Source organism: Dendropsophus ebraccatus, chromosome 12 (assembly GCF_027789765.1).
Source record: "Dendropsophus ebraccatus isolate aDenEbr1 chromosome 12, aDenEbr1.pat, whole genome shotgun sequence".
Lineage (NCBI taxonomy): Eukaryota > Metazoa > Chordata > Amphibia > Anura > Hylidae > Dendropsophus > Dendropsophus ebraccatus.
Genome location: NC_091465.1, coordinates 30,331,827 through 30,348,742, shown reverse-complemented (window position 1 = coordinate 30,348,742; position 16,916 = coordinate 30,331,827). Strand labels below are relative to the sequence as shown.

The 16,916-nt window shown below is 42.5% G+C and overlaps 1 protein-coding gene across 5 annotated transcripts in view; it reads right to left on the bottom strand.

Moving 5' to 3' along the window:
• Positions 1-16,916, bottom strand: part of SAMD11 (sterile alpha motif domain containing 11) — a 141,823-nt gene that overhangs the window by 94,188 nt on the left and 30,719 nt on the right. For all 5 annotated transcript variants that reach the window (XM_069948690.1, XM_069948688.1, XM_069948689.1 and 2 more), the window contains exon 3: positions 3,193-3,362. In XM_069948690.1, coding sequence (XP_069804791.1) covers positions 3,193-3,362 — 170 coding nt within the window. The remainder of the gene's footprint in view (positions 1-3,192; positions 3,363-16,916) is intronic.

Below are 16,916 nucleotides of genomic sequence, written 5' to 3'. Positions count from 1 at the left end.
TTCTTTCAAATCATCTGGTTTCAGAAAGTTATATGGATTTGTAATTTAATTCTATTAAAAAATCTTAAGTCTTCCCATACTTATCAGCTGCTGAATGCCCTGCAGGAAGTGGTGTATTCTTTCAGTCTGACACAGTGCTCTCTGCTGACTTCTCTGTCCGATTTAGGAACTGTCCAGAGCAGGAGAGGTTTTCTATAAGAATTTGCTGCTGCTCTGGACAGTTCCTGTCTCGAACAGAAATGTCAGCAGAGAGCACTGTGTCAGATTGAAAAGAAAATAACATTTCCTGCAGGACATCCAGCAGCTGATATGTATAAGAAGACTTGAGATTTTTAAATAGAAGCAAATTACAAATCTATATAAACTTTCTGACACCGGTTGACCTGAAAAAATACGATTTTCGCTGGATAAACCCTTTAAGTTTTAGAACCCATCTCATTTTGCTATGGGGCCCTTTGAGTTCGAGTTCTAGGTATTGCAAGGTATAAAAACAAGACCAGTTTCCATGCTTAATAAAAATAAAACAAATTTTAAAAGCGCCAACTAATTCTGCATTTCTTTACAATCGTAGGGGTTACCGTTAGAGATGAGCAAACTGGGTTCGGGTTTGAGTCGATCCGAACCCGAACTTTCGGCATTTGATTATCGGTGGCTGCTGAACTTGGATAAAGCTCTAAGGTTGTCTGGAAAACATGGATACAGCCAATGACTATATCCATGTTTTCCACATAGCCTTAGGGCTTTATCCAAGTTCAGCAGCCACCGCTAATCAAATGCCGAAAGTTCGGGTTGGGATCGACTCGAGCATACTCCAGGTTTGCTCATCTCTAGTTACCGTTATGAACAAGGACATTATCCATGTATCTTTTGAAAAAAGACAATTTCCAAGTCTGAAGCCAAATCAAAGCAAGATAAATGCAATTGTTAATGTTTTTCGAGATGAATGGAAATGTGCATGGTCGATAATCCCTGTTCACCTATTAGTATAAGTTGCTGACTGCATTAACAAGACAGTGATTTACTATAGCGCTAAACCACTGTCTTTCGTCGGTTCCCCCCCTATGCATGGACACCCTACAAACACAGACACAACGTTAAGCTTGACAAACAGGGGAATATACAATTGTTTGATTTCAGATTGAAATTCTATTTTATTTCTTTACAAGGCAAAGTTTTATTACACCGAGTCTCACGTCACACAGTCATACATCCTATGACTCTCAGGTGTGTGTCAGTGTCCATTGACATCTCACTGTGTTAAGTGTGAATCATCCGACTGGCGCCAGGAAGGATTGTTCCACTATCATTATTCAATAAATCTCAAGGGTCATCGCTACCGCACTGAAGGCAAGCAGACAGTCCGGGATGACGTCGCCAGATACGTGGACGGAGGACAGCAGGCCTATCTCAATGATATGCGGTAATACCATTAAATCCTCCAGTAAATGAAATGCGAGTCACATACGCGACGGTAGATAAAAGACTTCTGATGCTATAGTTGTCCCTTTGAAACAGGTTTGCCATATTGTTGATGTCGTTTCAGAGTCTTAGTCTTATGTTCTAGATCTGATGCATGAGGCCAGTACTATGAATGCTAATAATGAATAAGTGAGAGAAAGACAATTGGAAAGATATCATTCAAAGGGGTATAATAGGGACATTTTTAGATGTAATTCTGCTCGGGCTGAGAATAAAAAACTATACTCACCTTCCCCCATCACTGCCTTTCAGATGTCAGCGCTTCCTTCCATTGGTGGCTGAGACAGGACACCATTGAGGAAAGTGAATGGCTGAACAGCCAATTTCTTGTGCAGGAATTACAGTGAGGACCAGTACAACGGTACCAGTGGGGATGGGGGGGGGAAGGTGAGTACTTTTTTTTTCCATTTTGTCCCAGACTGAGCATAATTACACATAAAAGTAGTCCCCAGCAATGGCTTCTGATAAATTGTTATAACCAAAGAGTCCCCATGCTTATACAAATGTATGTAAACCAACCAAGCTGACATGTTTTCATACATACAGTACTTGCTACTGACTCACTCATTGGAAGCAACCATTTGTGGATTACCCACACTTGACTTACACATTCATTCATTCATTGCAATAAAATCCTACATCCCAATAAGTGTATTGTCTCCATTCTTCTTGAAATCAAACATAAAAACAACAGCCCTTCACATTTGGGAAGGGGGTACGCAAGTTTAAAGCCCCCATACACTTAATACTAAAATTGTCCGAACATGCAGCTGGTGGGTACTTCATTATGGACACTGAAGTGATCTCCCACACTCCAAAGAAATGATGATTTCTTATAAAAAGATTAAAAGGGTTGTTTACCATTTTTTTTCTTTCAAATAAACTGGTCCCCAGCAAGTGCCAGAGGTTTGTTATTTACGTCTATAAAAAAAATCTTAAGTCAGCTGCCGTATGTCCTGCAGGAAGTGGTGTATTATTTCCAGTCTGACAAAGTGCTCTCTGCTGCCACCTCTGTCCATGTCAGTAACTGTCCAGAGCAGCAGCAAATCTCTACTATATCGCATACAGCAGGCAACAAGGACTGGAAGACTTAAGTTTTTTTTAATAGAAGTAAATTACAAATCTCTGACACTTGCTGGGGCCAGTTGTTTGAATTTTTTTTTTTTTTTTGTGAACTACCCCTTTAACTCTAGTGTATGGATATCTATGGACATTACACAGTCAACTCGGATAAAAGGAATGATATGAATGATGACAATCACCGCTGCGGAATATAATGGCGCTATCTGTGCAACAGCAAATGAACTTTATTTCAGACCTAGAGAAAAGCAATTCATCAAGGTTTCACTGAATCATGGCAAACCCTGCAACCGGAGCAAGATTAATAGCAAAGAACTTACAGTAATCGGCTGTAGAGGAGTCATAATATGGGAAAAGGAGAGAGACTTGTATCTCTCAAGCAGACATCCCCCACCCCTCCCCTTAGATTTTACAAGATTAGCAGAGCAACGCTGCCCTGTCTCATGCTGGGATGGGATCAGTGAATGCAGCAGGTGCTGTCCGAAAGGCACGAACTGATCCTGTTTCCGTGAAAATGTTGCCAGCATGAGGGAGGAATCAGCCAAAATGAGCCCACACATGACGGCTGTTCAAAGCCTCTACCCCAGGGGCACTGGGAGCTTGTTAAACGCCGCGTCTCGTCAGGACATGTACCTTCTTTTCATGATACTGATGTGCAGATCCTCTTCCAGCTTTACAGACTGGATTTCTCCATTGCCTTTGGGACTCTCCTCCCCCGGAGAGAACAGAGAGCAGGGTTCCTTTTTCGGTATCCTACTCGGTGGAAGTGGAATAGTTCTTTTCTCTGCTAGTCGTCCCCGATTCTGTGCAAGAAAGGGAAAAAAGAAAAAAACGCTAAAGTATTCTGAAGAGTTTAGTTCAGCATAAGAACTGTGCGGTTACCCATAAAAGAGGTCAAAAACATTTCGGTAGTAAAAGAAAGGCTTAAAAAGTGCTGAAAAAGTAATGCAAGATTTAGAGGGGTTCTCTGAGACTAACAAATTCAGACAGGAGAACAGAGGATAATATGTGCACACTCTTTATTATGTAAAGCAATGTTCCTTAACCTGTGGCAAGACTACAACTTCCATTGTACAAGCTAGAAATTGTAGTTTTGCCACAGATGGAGAATACCGATGTAAGCCATGTGCTGATGATTCAGTTCACCAGGGACCATAGTTGCACAGACATGAAATATATTAAAGTGATATTGTCGCCCCCTCACTCTCTGTGTGGTTCTTCACACCATCCACAATCTTAGATGCTGCATATTTGATATACCTGTATAAAACTTGTCTGCATCTTCTCTTTGCTCTAAAAATCGCTTAATTTCATCGGTTAATTTAATCGGTTGATAGTTAGGCCATGAAGCCCCACCTAGGTGACACTGTCCATATAGGAGAGGTGGCCCAACTGCCATGAAGCCCCGCCTAGGTGACACTGTCCATATAGGAGAGGCGGCCCAACTGCCATGAAGCCCCGCCTAGGTGATACTGTCCATATAGGAGAGGGGGCTCAACAGCTGTGAAGCCCTGCCTAGGTGACACTGTTAACCAATGAAATTTAGCAAGTGTAAGGGGGGAGGGGGAGGGACACTGGTCACTTTAAGTGTCAGTATCATAAACTTGATTTGTTCCGTCCCAGAAAATTCTATCAGTAATGATTCAGTAGTCACAATTGACAGTACAGCACATAATAGTTGCATAACCACATGCCCTTTTGTCCTCCTTTAGGCTGGTATATGTTGGTTAACCTTTTTTTCCCATCTATATCGCTGAACTATTAAATACAGAGGCATTAAGTAAACGACAAAAAACACACTTTTTTAATGAAGTTTCTATAGATGAAGGATGCCACTGTCTACCTATACATAGTGGCATCTGTCAGGCGTATCCATCAGCAAATCCTCCCAACATACTGTATACAGAGGGCATAGTGAGAGCAGTACCTGAAGTGACCCTTACTCTATTACCATAAAGAATTCCTAAAATAATTATCACTCCTATTCTCACTTCTAAGAAACTTGACATCAGGGATAGGTATTGCATTTTACTTCTGTATTCTGTCCCTAAAATCACTTTGCCATTACTACTCCAAAAGTGACAGCTCTTACTACTGTTCTTTTCTGGAGAATCCTGAGCAGGTTCCATTTGCATACAAATATCAGATATATTCAGTCAAGTGCCATGAACTCCATAGTTCAGTCAGTCTATGATCACTTCTTACTAGCAGGCTATACTGCAGACACAGAACAACTAATGGGAGGTCTCAGGACAACCTTGGCGGGCTCCATGTCAATGATTATGTAAGAGAATTGCAATTTAAAGGGACTTTCCAGGATTAGAAAAAGCACTGCTACTTTGTTTCAAAAACAGCACCACCCCTTTCCCCAGGTTGTTTGTGGTATTACATATCTGCTCTATTCACTTTAATGGAACTGAGCTACAAAACCACACCCAAACTGGAGACCAGAAAGATGCTCCTGAGCCACAACAAGTAACAAGTAACCAATGTTATAGAACTCACACAAAAAAACCTTAAAAATTCATTTTTTTTTTATTTTTTTTTACACATTACCAATTTGTGAGAGTACAACCTTCTTCCCACCTACTGACCTTCACTGCATAATACAAATTGGCATGTTGCAAGCTAATGGTAGCCAGAAAATAAAGAAGCGGTACATCCTGCCAGACTGAGTAAAAAAAAAAAATAAATAATAAAAAAAAAAAAGAGTCTACTCGGTGAGGACACAGGAAAGGATTCATTGTGATTGAATGTGCGTCAGAGAGAAAAGATAGCGACTGGATCATAAAAACTTTTTATGGCTATTAAGGTGCATGGGGGCAGTTAGCAGTAGTCAGAGAACATCTAGGGACTCGTGATTAATAACAAGAAAGAGATGCAGACATTTAACTGCGACACTGGGTGGGAAGGTGACTATCCGCACAAGAGGAGTCACTATTTCCCAGCTGTCACAGCTCCCGTCTGACCTCTAACCCCCACCGACCACAGTCTTCTTCAAAGTCTTTTAATGACTATTTCCATAAAACAAAAACCTAAAGGAGACATACAGATACAGCAAACCTAATATGCAGAGATGCCTCCCCTTCGAAAAGAACTCTGGGACCATGTATTCTCTGGGTTATGCCTAGTGCCCTAGGGGGCGCTGTATGGAATAGGGAATCTTTCGCTGGTGTTCACTGTGCCATGAACCACCCTTCTAGACCTTGCTCTAGAGCAGGGATGGGGAACCTTTAGCCCTTCAGCTGTTGCAAAACTACAATACACAATTCCCATCATGCCTTCACTTTGGCTGTCCAGGCATGATTAGAATTGTAGTTTTGCAACAGCTGGAGGGCTGAAGGTTCCCCATCCCTGCCCTAGACATTACACAGCAGGGCAGATTTACTAAACCAAACACTAGACTTGATAAATCTGGTGCATCTTTTTAATCGCATTGTCCCAACTTAAAATTAAAATTTTGGCAATGTAGCATCTTGGGAAAAAAGCCAAGATCATTAAAAAAGCCAAAAATGAGACATATAATTGCCACCATGAAAAACCCTCAAACACCAACTTTGGAACAGAGTTTACATAAACCCCACCCCTTCTGAGGGACTGTTCCACCCCAAATTGTGACCATTGGCGAGTGTGTTCATGTCGGTACTTAGCATCTATACAGGATCCTTCTACGTTTATGGTGAACAGTCTGGTTATGCCCAAAGTTCACTATTAGTGAAAACAAGGTTGCTAAAAAGGCTGTTACCAGGAGGATTCGGCCCACCTCCAATAAGAAGGTTGTATACGCATACCATCAGGATGTCATAGTAATGTATCTGCACATATCATCATCACACCTGATCAGCACTTATTTTTAGTGATGGTGAATAGATTTGCTGAATTGGCAGTCAATAGATCAAAATGGCCCAATTGATTTATTTAATGTCTGCTTCAATTTGGCAGAGCTGATCAAAAAGCTGGCAAATCATTTTACTCCGTGTACATTTATAGATAGTGGATCAGTAGTTGGTGAACAGATTTGCTCATCTTTCCTCATTTTACAGTGTATTTCCCTCAAATTGACACTTGATATTCCGCCATATAGCAGAAATTTCCACTTGGGAACTTCTTGTTGGAAAGTACTAGATCACCAAACGGTGAGTGTTTGTTCCTCTGGCAATGTAAGATTTGTAGGCATTTTGTTGCTCTTCTATTCTTTGGAGTAGAACAATGAAACCAACAGTGCCAGTGGATGTGTTACATGCCTAATATGAACGGCACCCAAGTTGGCTTAATGGGATTAGCTAGGCTTTCTGTATGGTGTCTGTCAGGTAGCACGCTGCACTGTATTGTCTGGTAAAATATTGGACACCATAGTGGAATCCGAACAGACCACGATTAAAAGTCAATGGGATACACTGGGTGTGGTCATGTTGGCTGTGTTACAGATCCACAGACACTGTTTTTTACAGTAGTTTTGATGGAAACCTATGATATTTTATCTGATGGAGCCTGCAACAGAGGTATCCAATGGGGCAGGAGTTAGCCCATCCTTTGATTTAAAAAGCTATTTACTAAGAAAAGGCTTCATTTGATCAGCGCTCCGCTCAACAAGCCACAGGCCTTTCAGGGTGTCGGGGAAAAGTTGGATCCAATCCTGGGAAACTGGGAGAAGTTTCCCAGGATTGGATCCAGCTTTTCCCAGCATCCTGGGAGGAGAGGCAGGGAGCAAAGCAGCGGTGAAAGGCCAACGGCTTGATGAGCGGAGTGCTGATCAAACAAAGTTAGATGAGCAATTCAGTCATCTCTATTTACCATAGGCCTCCTGTATCATATACAACCAATCACATCTCACTTTCCAATTTATTGTAAATAAAAAAAAAAAGATAAATAATCCAAACCATGATTGGTTACTATGGGGTACATGACTATTTTTTGTGACACCTTTGATACATTAGGGTTTTATGTGGCGTTCAATCTTTCTTTGTATGATGTATATTACATGTACACACGGCGCACACACACGTATTATGAAGGCCCTCAGCTTCTACCTCCCTGGGTTGCAGGAGGAGGTCAGAACAGCTGCATCCCCAGCTGTGACATCTGGAGATGGGCTGCAATGGAAAGGTTCCCCAGTCAGGGCTCGTCAGGCTTTAATTGATCCCAGCGCTGCGCGTCCCTCATCGGCAGCAAGCTGTGAAGAGCGTGCGGAAGCGGAGAAAGGAAAAATAACAAGCAAAGCACTGCTCCTATGTTAACTCCTACCATGCTGGAGATGCCTGCAGCGAGACTGATGAGAGTGCTCTACCACTGCGGTGAATGTGAGAGAACAACAGTATAGTGGGTAATTTTTTTGCTCCTTTCAGAAAAAGGTTCCTTAATTTTTTGCTCTATGAAACAACTGCTCCTAGAAGGATATGCAGATTTAGCATGGGATTTAGGTGACCCAAAGACTGGTCCAATATATTAGATCTCTTTGAGATGTATGTACATGAGGGTCTGGAAGCCATAACCTTCAGTTATTACGCAGCACTTACCAATGACTCAATTTACCAAAATATGTTTGCATTGGTTATCACATATCCACAAAAAGTAATTGCGCCTGAGTTAGTACCGAACATTTCGGCCTTAATGGACCCTTTCCAATGGTTTATCTTCCAGCAGAGGTAAAGCAGAGTTGTAGTGCCAGAGCCACATGTATTCAACATTCCCCATCGCCACCATAGATGCTTGGGAGGCATCTCATCATGAATGCCTAAGAAAAGTCATTAGTTAAACAATAAGAAAAAAAAAATCTGTGTGGAACCGGTAGTCACAGCGGAGCCGCTATTGTCCTATAATGAACGTGAATGAAAAGAGCTTCGTCCTGTCAGTCTATCCTCAGCCTAGCCGCGCCGCCGCTTTCTATTTTGATCAGTCATTCATGAGATCCATCATGATTACGCACTAATTGCAATGTCTCATTAAGCCCGGCATCCACGCTTCCCGCGCGTTATAAGATTGAGGGAGTCATTATAGCGCCACGTCGCTTACTGGAATAATTTAATAGTAATATGCTGACCCGGAACAATATATGCATAATTAAAGGACAACTCCGTCCAAAATGCCTCCCCCCCAGCTCTCTGACCAAAGGATTGGGATAGCAGATGGGAAATTTTTTGATAAATATTTTTTAAAGATTTTATTTTAGATTCAAACAATGAAGTCACCCCCCAAATAGTCAATTTTGTCCATCCTGCATGTAGTTAGACTACAAGTATTTGGATGGAGTCTTTAACCTTTTTCATGTCTGCTATGACCGGTGTGGAGCTGTGAAAATCACGAGAGGTCCCCTGCATTTACTTAGGAAATGCTGCCCTGGGGTGAGATTAAAAGAAAAACCCTGTGCGACCCACTACTGGGAGACCAGAGCCCGTAACCTTTTCCATATGTGACGGAAATCCTGCCATCCAGACTGTGATCCTTGCGCCACCCCCTGCACCATAAACCACCCCGTGCTTACTCTCACAGATAATAAATAATGGTTTCCTTCTTGTAAAAGCCACTGCTAAGAATTTTCATAGGACGTTAAAAAACAAGGAGATATTAGCTTTCACCGCGTGGTATCCTGATACGAAGCAGAACTAAATATCTGAGAGCATCGGCGCCCCTTGATAACAGAGTCCTAACTGGACTGGGGGGTTTTCTCATTTCTTTCCCTGGAGCAATCTAGCCCTTAGCGAGACACGGGAGATAACAGCTAGCTATCTCTTCCCATATATATAATACACGTTGGTCAAAAGATTTATCCGTTCACAATAAAAACGTCCACCGTTCGGTTGCATATAATTCATAGACAGTGCTTGTCATTATGCGAGGTGATGGACCAAAGTTTATGAGAAGACCCTCTAGTAATAGACTACAAGCTACTAACCTCCCTGAAGCATGACGTCCGCATTAACATCGGTGAAATAATGCCAAAAACCTGTACACTTTATGTGCTGCTCCCTTCAAGAGCAAAGTCAACTGCGTAGTCAATGACATGACCATCTACCTATAGGCAAGACTGCTAGCCTTGATAACATGGCCAGGACTCTGATTAATTCCAATGTAAGTCAAGCAGGTCCATAGATCATCATTGGGATGGAATGGTACCATGGGATGTGTGAACAGAACCCTAAAGAGAGTAGTATATACATGGTGTACCATAGCTTGGAAGCTGAAATAAGCCCCAAAGTCCAACCAGTTTAGCCTACAATCCTCACAAAGGCAGATCCAGAGAAAGGCACAATCTTACTTACTTACCTACCTACTGGCGCACATTTCTCCCCAGCTCAAGCATTCTTATTATATGTATTAAACCTTTTATTCAACCCAGTATCAAATGTCCAAGAGAAAAATGCAAGATAAAGCACATCCAATAACTCATTCCATTGGATGAGTCAAACCATCTCATTGCAGGAGATGGGCTCCAGTGTAAAGTCCCTATTACACGGGGTGATGGAGAGGGCAAATGAGCACTCGCTTGCTCCTCGTTCCCCGCTGGCGCTATTACATGCGTAGGCAGTGGCCGCGTAAGAGCCAGGGGGCACAGGGAGCTGCCCGGATGATCGCTAGTTCGTCTGGGCAGCCCATAGAAGATAGCAGCAATCTGCTGCCGCCGCTCCTATTCCGCGGTGCGACGGCAGCAGATCGTTGCTATGTAGGTTGTTTCTTTCAACAAACAATGACAGACAACGATCAGCCAACATCGTTCACAAGACGATTATCATCCGTAACAGCTGACATCGGCCGAATACGGACAATAATTGTTTCGTGTAACAGGGCCTCGTGTAAGTCGAACCAAGTGCTGAGCAGCTCCTTGAAGGTACAGTGTATATAATTTTGTAAATCTCCAGAACTGAACAACGCTTTCAATTTCTAAAACAAATAATGCAACCAGGTCGCTTTTGCCCTGAACACGGGGCATACCATCATAGCCAAGTGCCCAGCGTGATGACAAATCCAACTCTATGTGCAATCCTGATTTATTTACCAAGTGCTATCAACCCTGGTCAAAAAGCTATCACCAAAGGTACACATCGCTGCCGAAAGGTACATAGAGACACACTGGCACACAACAACCATTAAAAACCATAGCAAAAGCGGCATCTATGCAGTTAAAGTAATATACCAACAATCTTTGTGGCAGGAATATCTCTGCTATAAATTTAAAGGCATTAAACAGCTTATCCGAATCACTGTACATCACAAGAGTGACGGTAATGACTCCGGAACATGCTGATTTAACACTATTTATTTACAGGGAGAGTAGCCGCATTCGTAATGGTTCTTCAGTCAATGTTCCGACCTCAGGTTTTGAAGGCTTTTAGGAAGGCGGCTCAACAATCTGTGGAGTCACTATAGCCTGCTAATATCTGTATAAGTGGCAACAGACTAAGCATGCCATGGTTCTTCTAGACCTTTCCTTAAAGGGTTTAATCTTACCCATCCAGGATCGGCACCTATCTCCTGAATAGGGATCACCTGCCCCTTTGTAGGGCAATTGCAGGAATATGGAAGCAACAGAACACAGTAAGATGGGCTGATTCTGTAATCTCTGCTATAAGTTGTATCACCAGGCAGGAGAAGGCTCAGCACGCATTCGTACTGGAGAGGTGGGACTTGCATCCATCACACACATCCTGTGGACATTATGTCAATGTTCAATATAGGAATAATCCTTTGAAGATCTGTGTTTTTTTAGTGTATACATTGACCCATTTTAAAGTAGCCCTTAGAAGCTGCACAACCAGTATGACCACTCTTAAGGATGTATTACACAGCCCAATGTTCCGGGGGAAGCAAGATCTTAACTGTCAAGCTCAGCCCTTGCTTCCCCCTCATTCCCGCTCGCTTACATGCACAGACAGAGCGGGAGCAGCGGGAGAGGACACCCAAACGATCTTTAGATCGCTTAGGCCGCCTATTGAAGTCTGCTGCCACCACTTCTGTTGCACGGAACAATGCACAACAGACCGCCGCTGCACAAAATGTGGTCTTTCAACATGCGGAAAGACCAGGATCAGTCGACATTGTGCAAGCCAGCTGATCGGGACTAGGGATGAGCGAACAGTCGGACTTTTGGTCCGACGGCATCTTTGCTCAATTACTATGCCTGCGATCCCGGGTGCAGGATCTTGCAGGGAATTCAAGATACATTCCCTGGATTTCCATGGAATGTATCTTAAATTTCCTGGAAGATCCCGGCTACAGATTCCTGGGAGCGCAACCATGCACCCGGGATCGCAGGCATCGCACTGGAGTGAGTGGCTTTCGGACCGAAAGTCCGAAAGTTCTGCTCATCTTTAATCGTGACCATTCAACATATGCTATTACACTAAATGATTATCGGTCTGAACGGGAGGTAATCGGCCAAGTAAGGCCAATAATTGTTTAGTGTAATAGGGACTGGATTGCTACTCAGCTTTCCCATATTCCTAAAGAGCAAATTTGCCTAGTTATGCAACTGCTCATTATTTGCTACCAAACCCCTGCATCCTAAAATAACCCTATTATAGGAAGAGATCAATGGCCTATGTGTGTATTTACAGCTACCCAAGATCAAAGTATAACACAGGCCAAGCTAAACAACATGACATAATACTGTAAAAACAAGTGGTTGGCGGTGCCATTTATAGCTGTCGCGTTAGGTTATGAAATGTCATAATTTGGTTTCGGATGTTGTCGCCTCCCTCCCACGTTCTTGCCCTCGTCCCTATCTCCTGTAGATGGATCGAAGCCTTGCCTGACACACCTGGGGGATTTTTTTCCTGCAAATTACATTATTTTATTTGGTCAATTCGAAGACAAATTGATTTTCTTGGGCAAATAATGAACATTTATGGTTATTTTCCCAGTGGGCCACTTTGTTTTTTTATACAACAGAAGTCAGCGAGAGACATCCTGACCTTATTATTTGTTCTCTTTCCTAGGGCCTGACAATGGGTGGGTGTAATCTGAAGGCGCAAAACCACAAAGAACAAACCAAAAGATCGGATGAAAATACATTTCAATCCAATGGTAAAAGAAAACATTCTGAATGTTAGTTGGTGGGGGTGGGAATGGGGAGTCAGATGAGTGCATATGGATATGGAAATAAGTGATCATCAATACTATTGCATAATTCTCCATAATTTACATGTATAGCTGTTATGTAACTATTAATCATTTCTACCTTCGTTCAAAAATACTGCCCCTCTTGCTCATAGGTTGGAGATCAGCCCCATTCGAGCCAATGTACAACCACAAAAAATGCACACAAAACTGGAACACAAAACTATTTTTGGAAGAAATGATGGTGGTGATGGTGAAGATTCTCCTTGAGGAAAATGCTAAAGGCACATGGAGTCTTATAGGCCAGGCAATCCTCCACTGGGAAAAAAAAATATCAACCTAGCCAGAATCTCCTATTCCCCAGCTTGAGGACTCTATAAAGAGCCAATCATTGACTCTACAGCAATGCTACTTCCGATAAGTGGCACCAGAGAGCAATAGCTCTTCTTTCTGGAAGAGGGCTATTTTTGCATATTAAAGAAACCAGTTTTTTTTTTTTTTTTAATCTAAACTGGGTCTCCATGTCAATGCCCCTGACTCATACCTAGCAGAGCCCTCCATACAAGCCTCTGAGTCATGCTTTAAACACAGAACACAAAATAAGATTTCCTGTTCTGAAGGTAAAAATGTCAATGACAAAGGTTGGAACATTATTTAACAGTATTATTGGTACACATTTAAAAATTTCACATACATTTGACAAGGTTAAAATAGCTGGAAAGACACTGGTAGGGGACCATGGCTGTATACTATAAGGGTCAGTTTAACCACTCGTCAAACCCATTTAAAACGTTATCATTTCAGGCTGACAAATTTTTGACATTTCAGAGACATGTCCAAAGGTTTGACTGGTCAGGGCCTGGGTGACAGCTACTGATTATTAGAACATACTGGGAGCAGGAGATGGATTCTCGGTATACTAATTCGCCGTCTCCTGCAGCAAGATGGGAAGAGAGAACAGAGAACTGGTAAGAGAAGGGCTCAGCTGTGCGATTTTCCTGGCTTGTTTACCTGGTTAGAGGGGAAATGAACACTCTGACCAAACAAAACTTCACATGAAAAGTTATTTAAAATGATAGTAAAACTACATTTTTTTTTTAACATACAACGTGTGCATGGGTTTTAGAAAACCTATGCAGATGAATGGGACAGTTTAAAAAAAAAAAAAAAAATCTGCTCCGTGTGAACAGACCCCAATAACCTGTCCATAACACCTATGTAATAGGAAGAAAAACAAAAAAGTTTCAATATCAATTTTAGGTGCGTGGACCACTCTGATGAGGCCACCTAGAAATCCAGAATGATGGCTTCCCCCAATAGATCTTCCACATCTCCAGTGGTCCCATGTGACAGGGTGGGCTCCTAAAAACTATAGCTCAAAACGCTGCTTTTGCTGTGCCCATAAAATCACTCACACATTAGTATTCAGCCTCTCTCAGACAGGGTCTACAGTGTGTAATTGTGTGCAGATGCCACACACTGACCCTTGCCGACTCGCCCCTTCAACCTTTGACCTGTTGTAAACACTAATGACGATACCACTACAGCGATGACAATTCACCTCTGGACTGTTGCTGGGGGATCCTATGAGTACAGTGCCTACATTATGTGCGTGGACGGCTTTCATCAGTCACAGTATTATTTTTTTTAAAAACTAGTATCATTTTACATGTGTTTTTCTTGCAAAGCAAATTGCCTTCTGCAATGCTGTAAGTATTTGTATGGTGTTTATATGGCACCTAAACATCATCTGGGAAGAACAGGTTATCTATAAGGCTAGGTTCACACTACGGTTTGGCAATCCATTCTTTTTATCAGTTTTTGCCTAACTGACCTGTAAACAGTGGTATGTGGTCTGCTGGCTTAAAGGGATTGTCCTGTTTAGAACTATAAATGAGGAATTTTTAATATATGCTATTAGGTTATTCTGAGTTAATAAAGGGGGATTCTCTCTTTAGGATCCCCTCTTCTCAGCAAGGGAAGGCTGTGGATACAGAGAGTGTTACATTACAGATGCAGCTATTGATTTTCATGGGCATCGTGTAATGCTTCATTTCTCCTGTGGAGGTGCTGCAGGGAAACTGAGCTCTTCCTGCCACTTTAACTGGTCATAGACATTCCATAAATGTTGGCTGACCCGGCCAACTTTGACAGAATACACTGAAAAACTAAGGTTTATTGGGGCAATTTAACTGTCTGGATTTCAACATGCGGGATCCTTTGTTCGCCTAGGAGATAAGGCTTATCGTCCTCTCTGTGCCGCAGTCAACAACCACTTTTGGCTGACAGCTAACTTATATAAAAGGCCAGGCCTATGCTGGCAATACAAATAAGATAGCTATGTCCTATATTTGTCTGGAATTCTATAGAACTACATAGTTGCCAACAGTCCCGGATTCCCGATTCTGAGGAGAAAAACCATGTCGCGGGTACGTCCCGGGAAGCTCCGCCCACCGACAGGGGAAGCCCCACCCCCTTTCACTGCAAATGATGTCACTCATGCAGAGCAGGGAGAGGAATACCAGGGGGACTAGAGGAACCATACTGGTGAGGTAAGTATAGCTTTTTTTGTTTTAATTACAGATTAAGGGACAAGAGGATGCTGAAGGGGGAACTCAACTGGTATGATGATGAAGGGACAGGAGGAGGGTGAAGTAGTATGATGATGGAGGGAGAAGGAGGATCAGAGGGGTAGTACTATGATGATGGCAGGGCAGGAGGATGAATGGGGTAGTAGTATGATAATGGAGGGGCAGGAGGAGGATGAAGAGGTAGTAATATAATGATGAAGGGGGTAGTAGTATGATGATGGGAAGGAAGGAGGAGGATGAAGGGGGTAGTAGTATGATGATGGAGGAGCAGTAGGATAAAGGGAGTAGTAGTATGATGATATGGGTGCAGCTGCATCATATGGGTACAAACTACCAGTATGTACAGTCAGTCAGTAGAATGCTATCTCTTAGGCTCAGCCTGCTCTGAGTGGGGTGTGTAATATACTGGGGACCTGAAACTGGGGTGTGTTATATACCGGGGACCTCATACTGGGGTGTGTAATATACTGGGGACCTCATACTGGGGTGTGTAATATACTGGGGACCTCATACTGGGGTGTGTAATGCTCCTTTTGTTGTTCTGACTGTAAATTCTAACTGGAAAATTTTTAACCCACACCCATGATAGGCCACACCCACAATAAGCCACACCCCTTTTACAGCTAAAGTGTCCCTGGAAAAATTTTTCAAATGTTGGCAACTATGGAACTCTATGGGGGCATCCAAAATTCCAGAGAGTTATGGATGCACATCTGAAATCTGTCTGGCATACCAGATATATAAAATGGCAGCCTGGGCCAGCACTAGCACCCAGGCAAGTGCTGGGTGCTGACGCTGACCCTTTAACTGTACATGCTTCTAATCAGGAGCGCATACAGTTAATATCAGCACTGTTATTGACCGAGCTGGGAGCCATTTGCTCTCTACTGTGTCAACCACTCTTGTGGCCAGAGGTAGTATTACACCTCCGGCCACAAGAGGCCACTACATCCCCTCCAACTCTGTGGTGCACGGCCACAGACATGTGAAGGGGGTCTAAGTGGGACATTGGAGTAAGCTGCTCACAGATTCCCCTGGCTCCTATTGAGAAAAAAAAAAGGATCATGCAGTTGAAATCCAAAGTGCCTGATCCTTCTCTCCCCCAACATTTTTCTGTAGACCGCTAATCTCCCATCCCTGCCATATAAAGAGTACATATAGAGTTAAGACTACCGGGCTGCCAATAATGGTGTAAAATAAAAAAATAAAAAAAACAACAACTAAAAAATGGTGCAAAGAGATACCGAAAAGATTCAGAAACCAGAATGGTGAACAGCAAAATACAGAAGAATGAAAGAGAAACTGTAGATCCATCAGAAAGAGAAAGATACATTAGCAGTGTGGAACATATTGATTGTATCAGTGAGTACATTACCCAGCACTATAAGGAAGTATCGGACTATGTTAAGGCCAAAATTTCCAACCAATTTTAAAATAAAGTTTGCAGGTATTTTTTAATTAAAAAAAAAAAAAAAATCATATTTCACCAACTCCAAAACTTTTGGGATAATATCTCAAAATGAGGGCTGACATTGTAGCAGAAGGAGGGTAATGGGGTTGAGGTCAGTAGGGTTAAAGTGTACCTGTTAATTTACTGTCACCCTACTGTCACTTTAAAAAAAAACTTCTGACATGTTGTAGAGGCATGTCAAAAGAACAGGCTGCTCAGATGCTGCTGCTGCCAGGACCGGGAAGCTGCAGAGCACAGGAGAG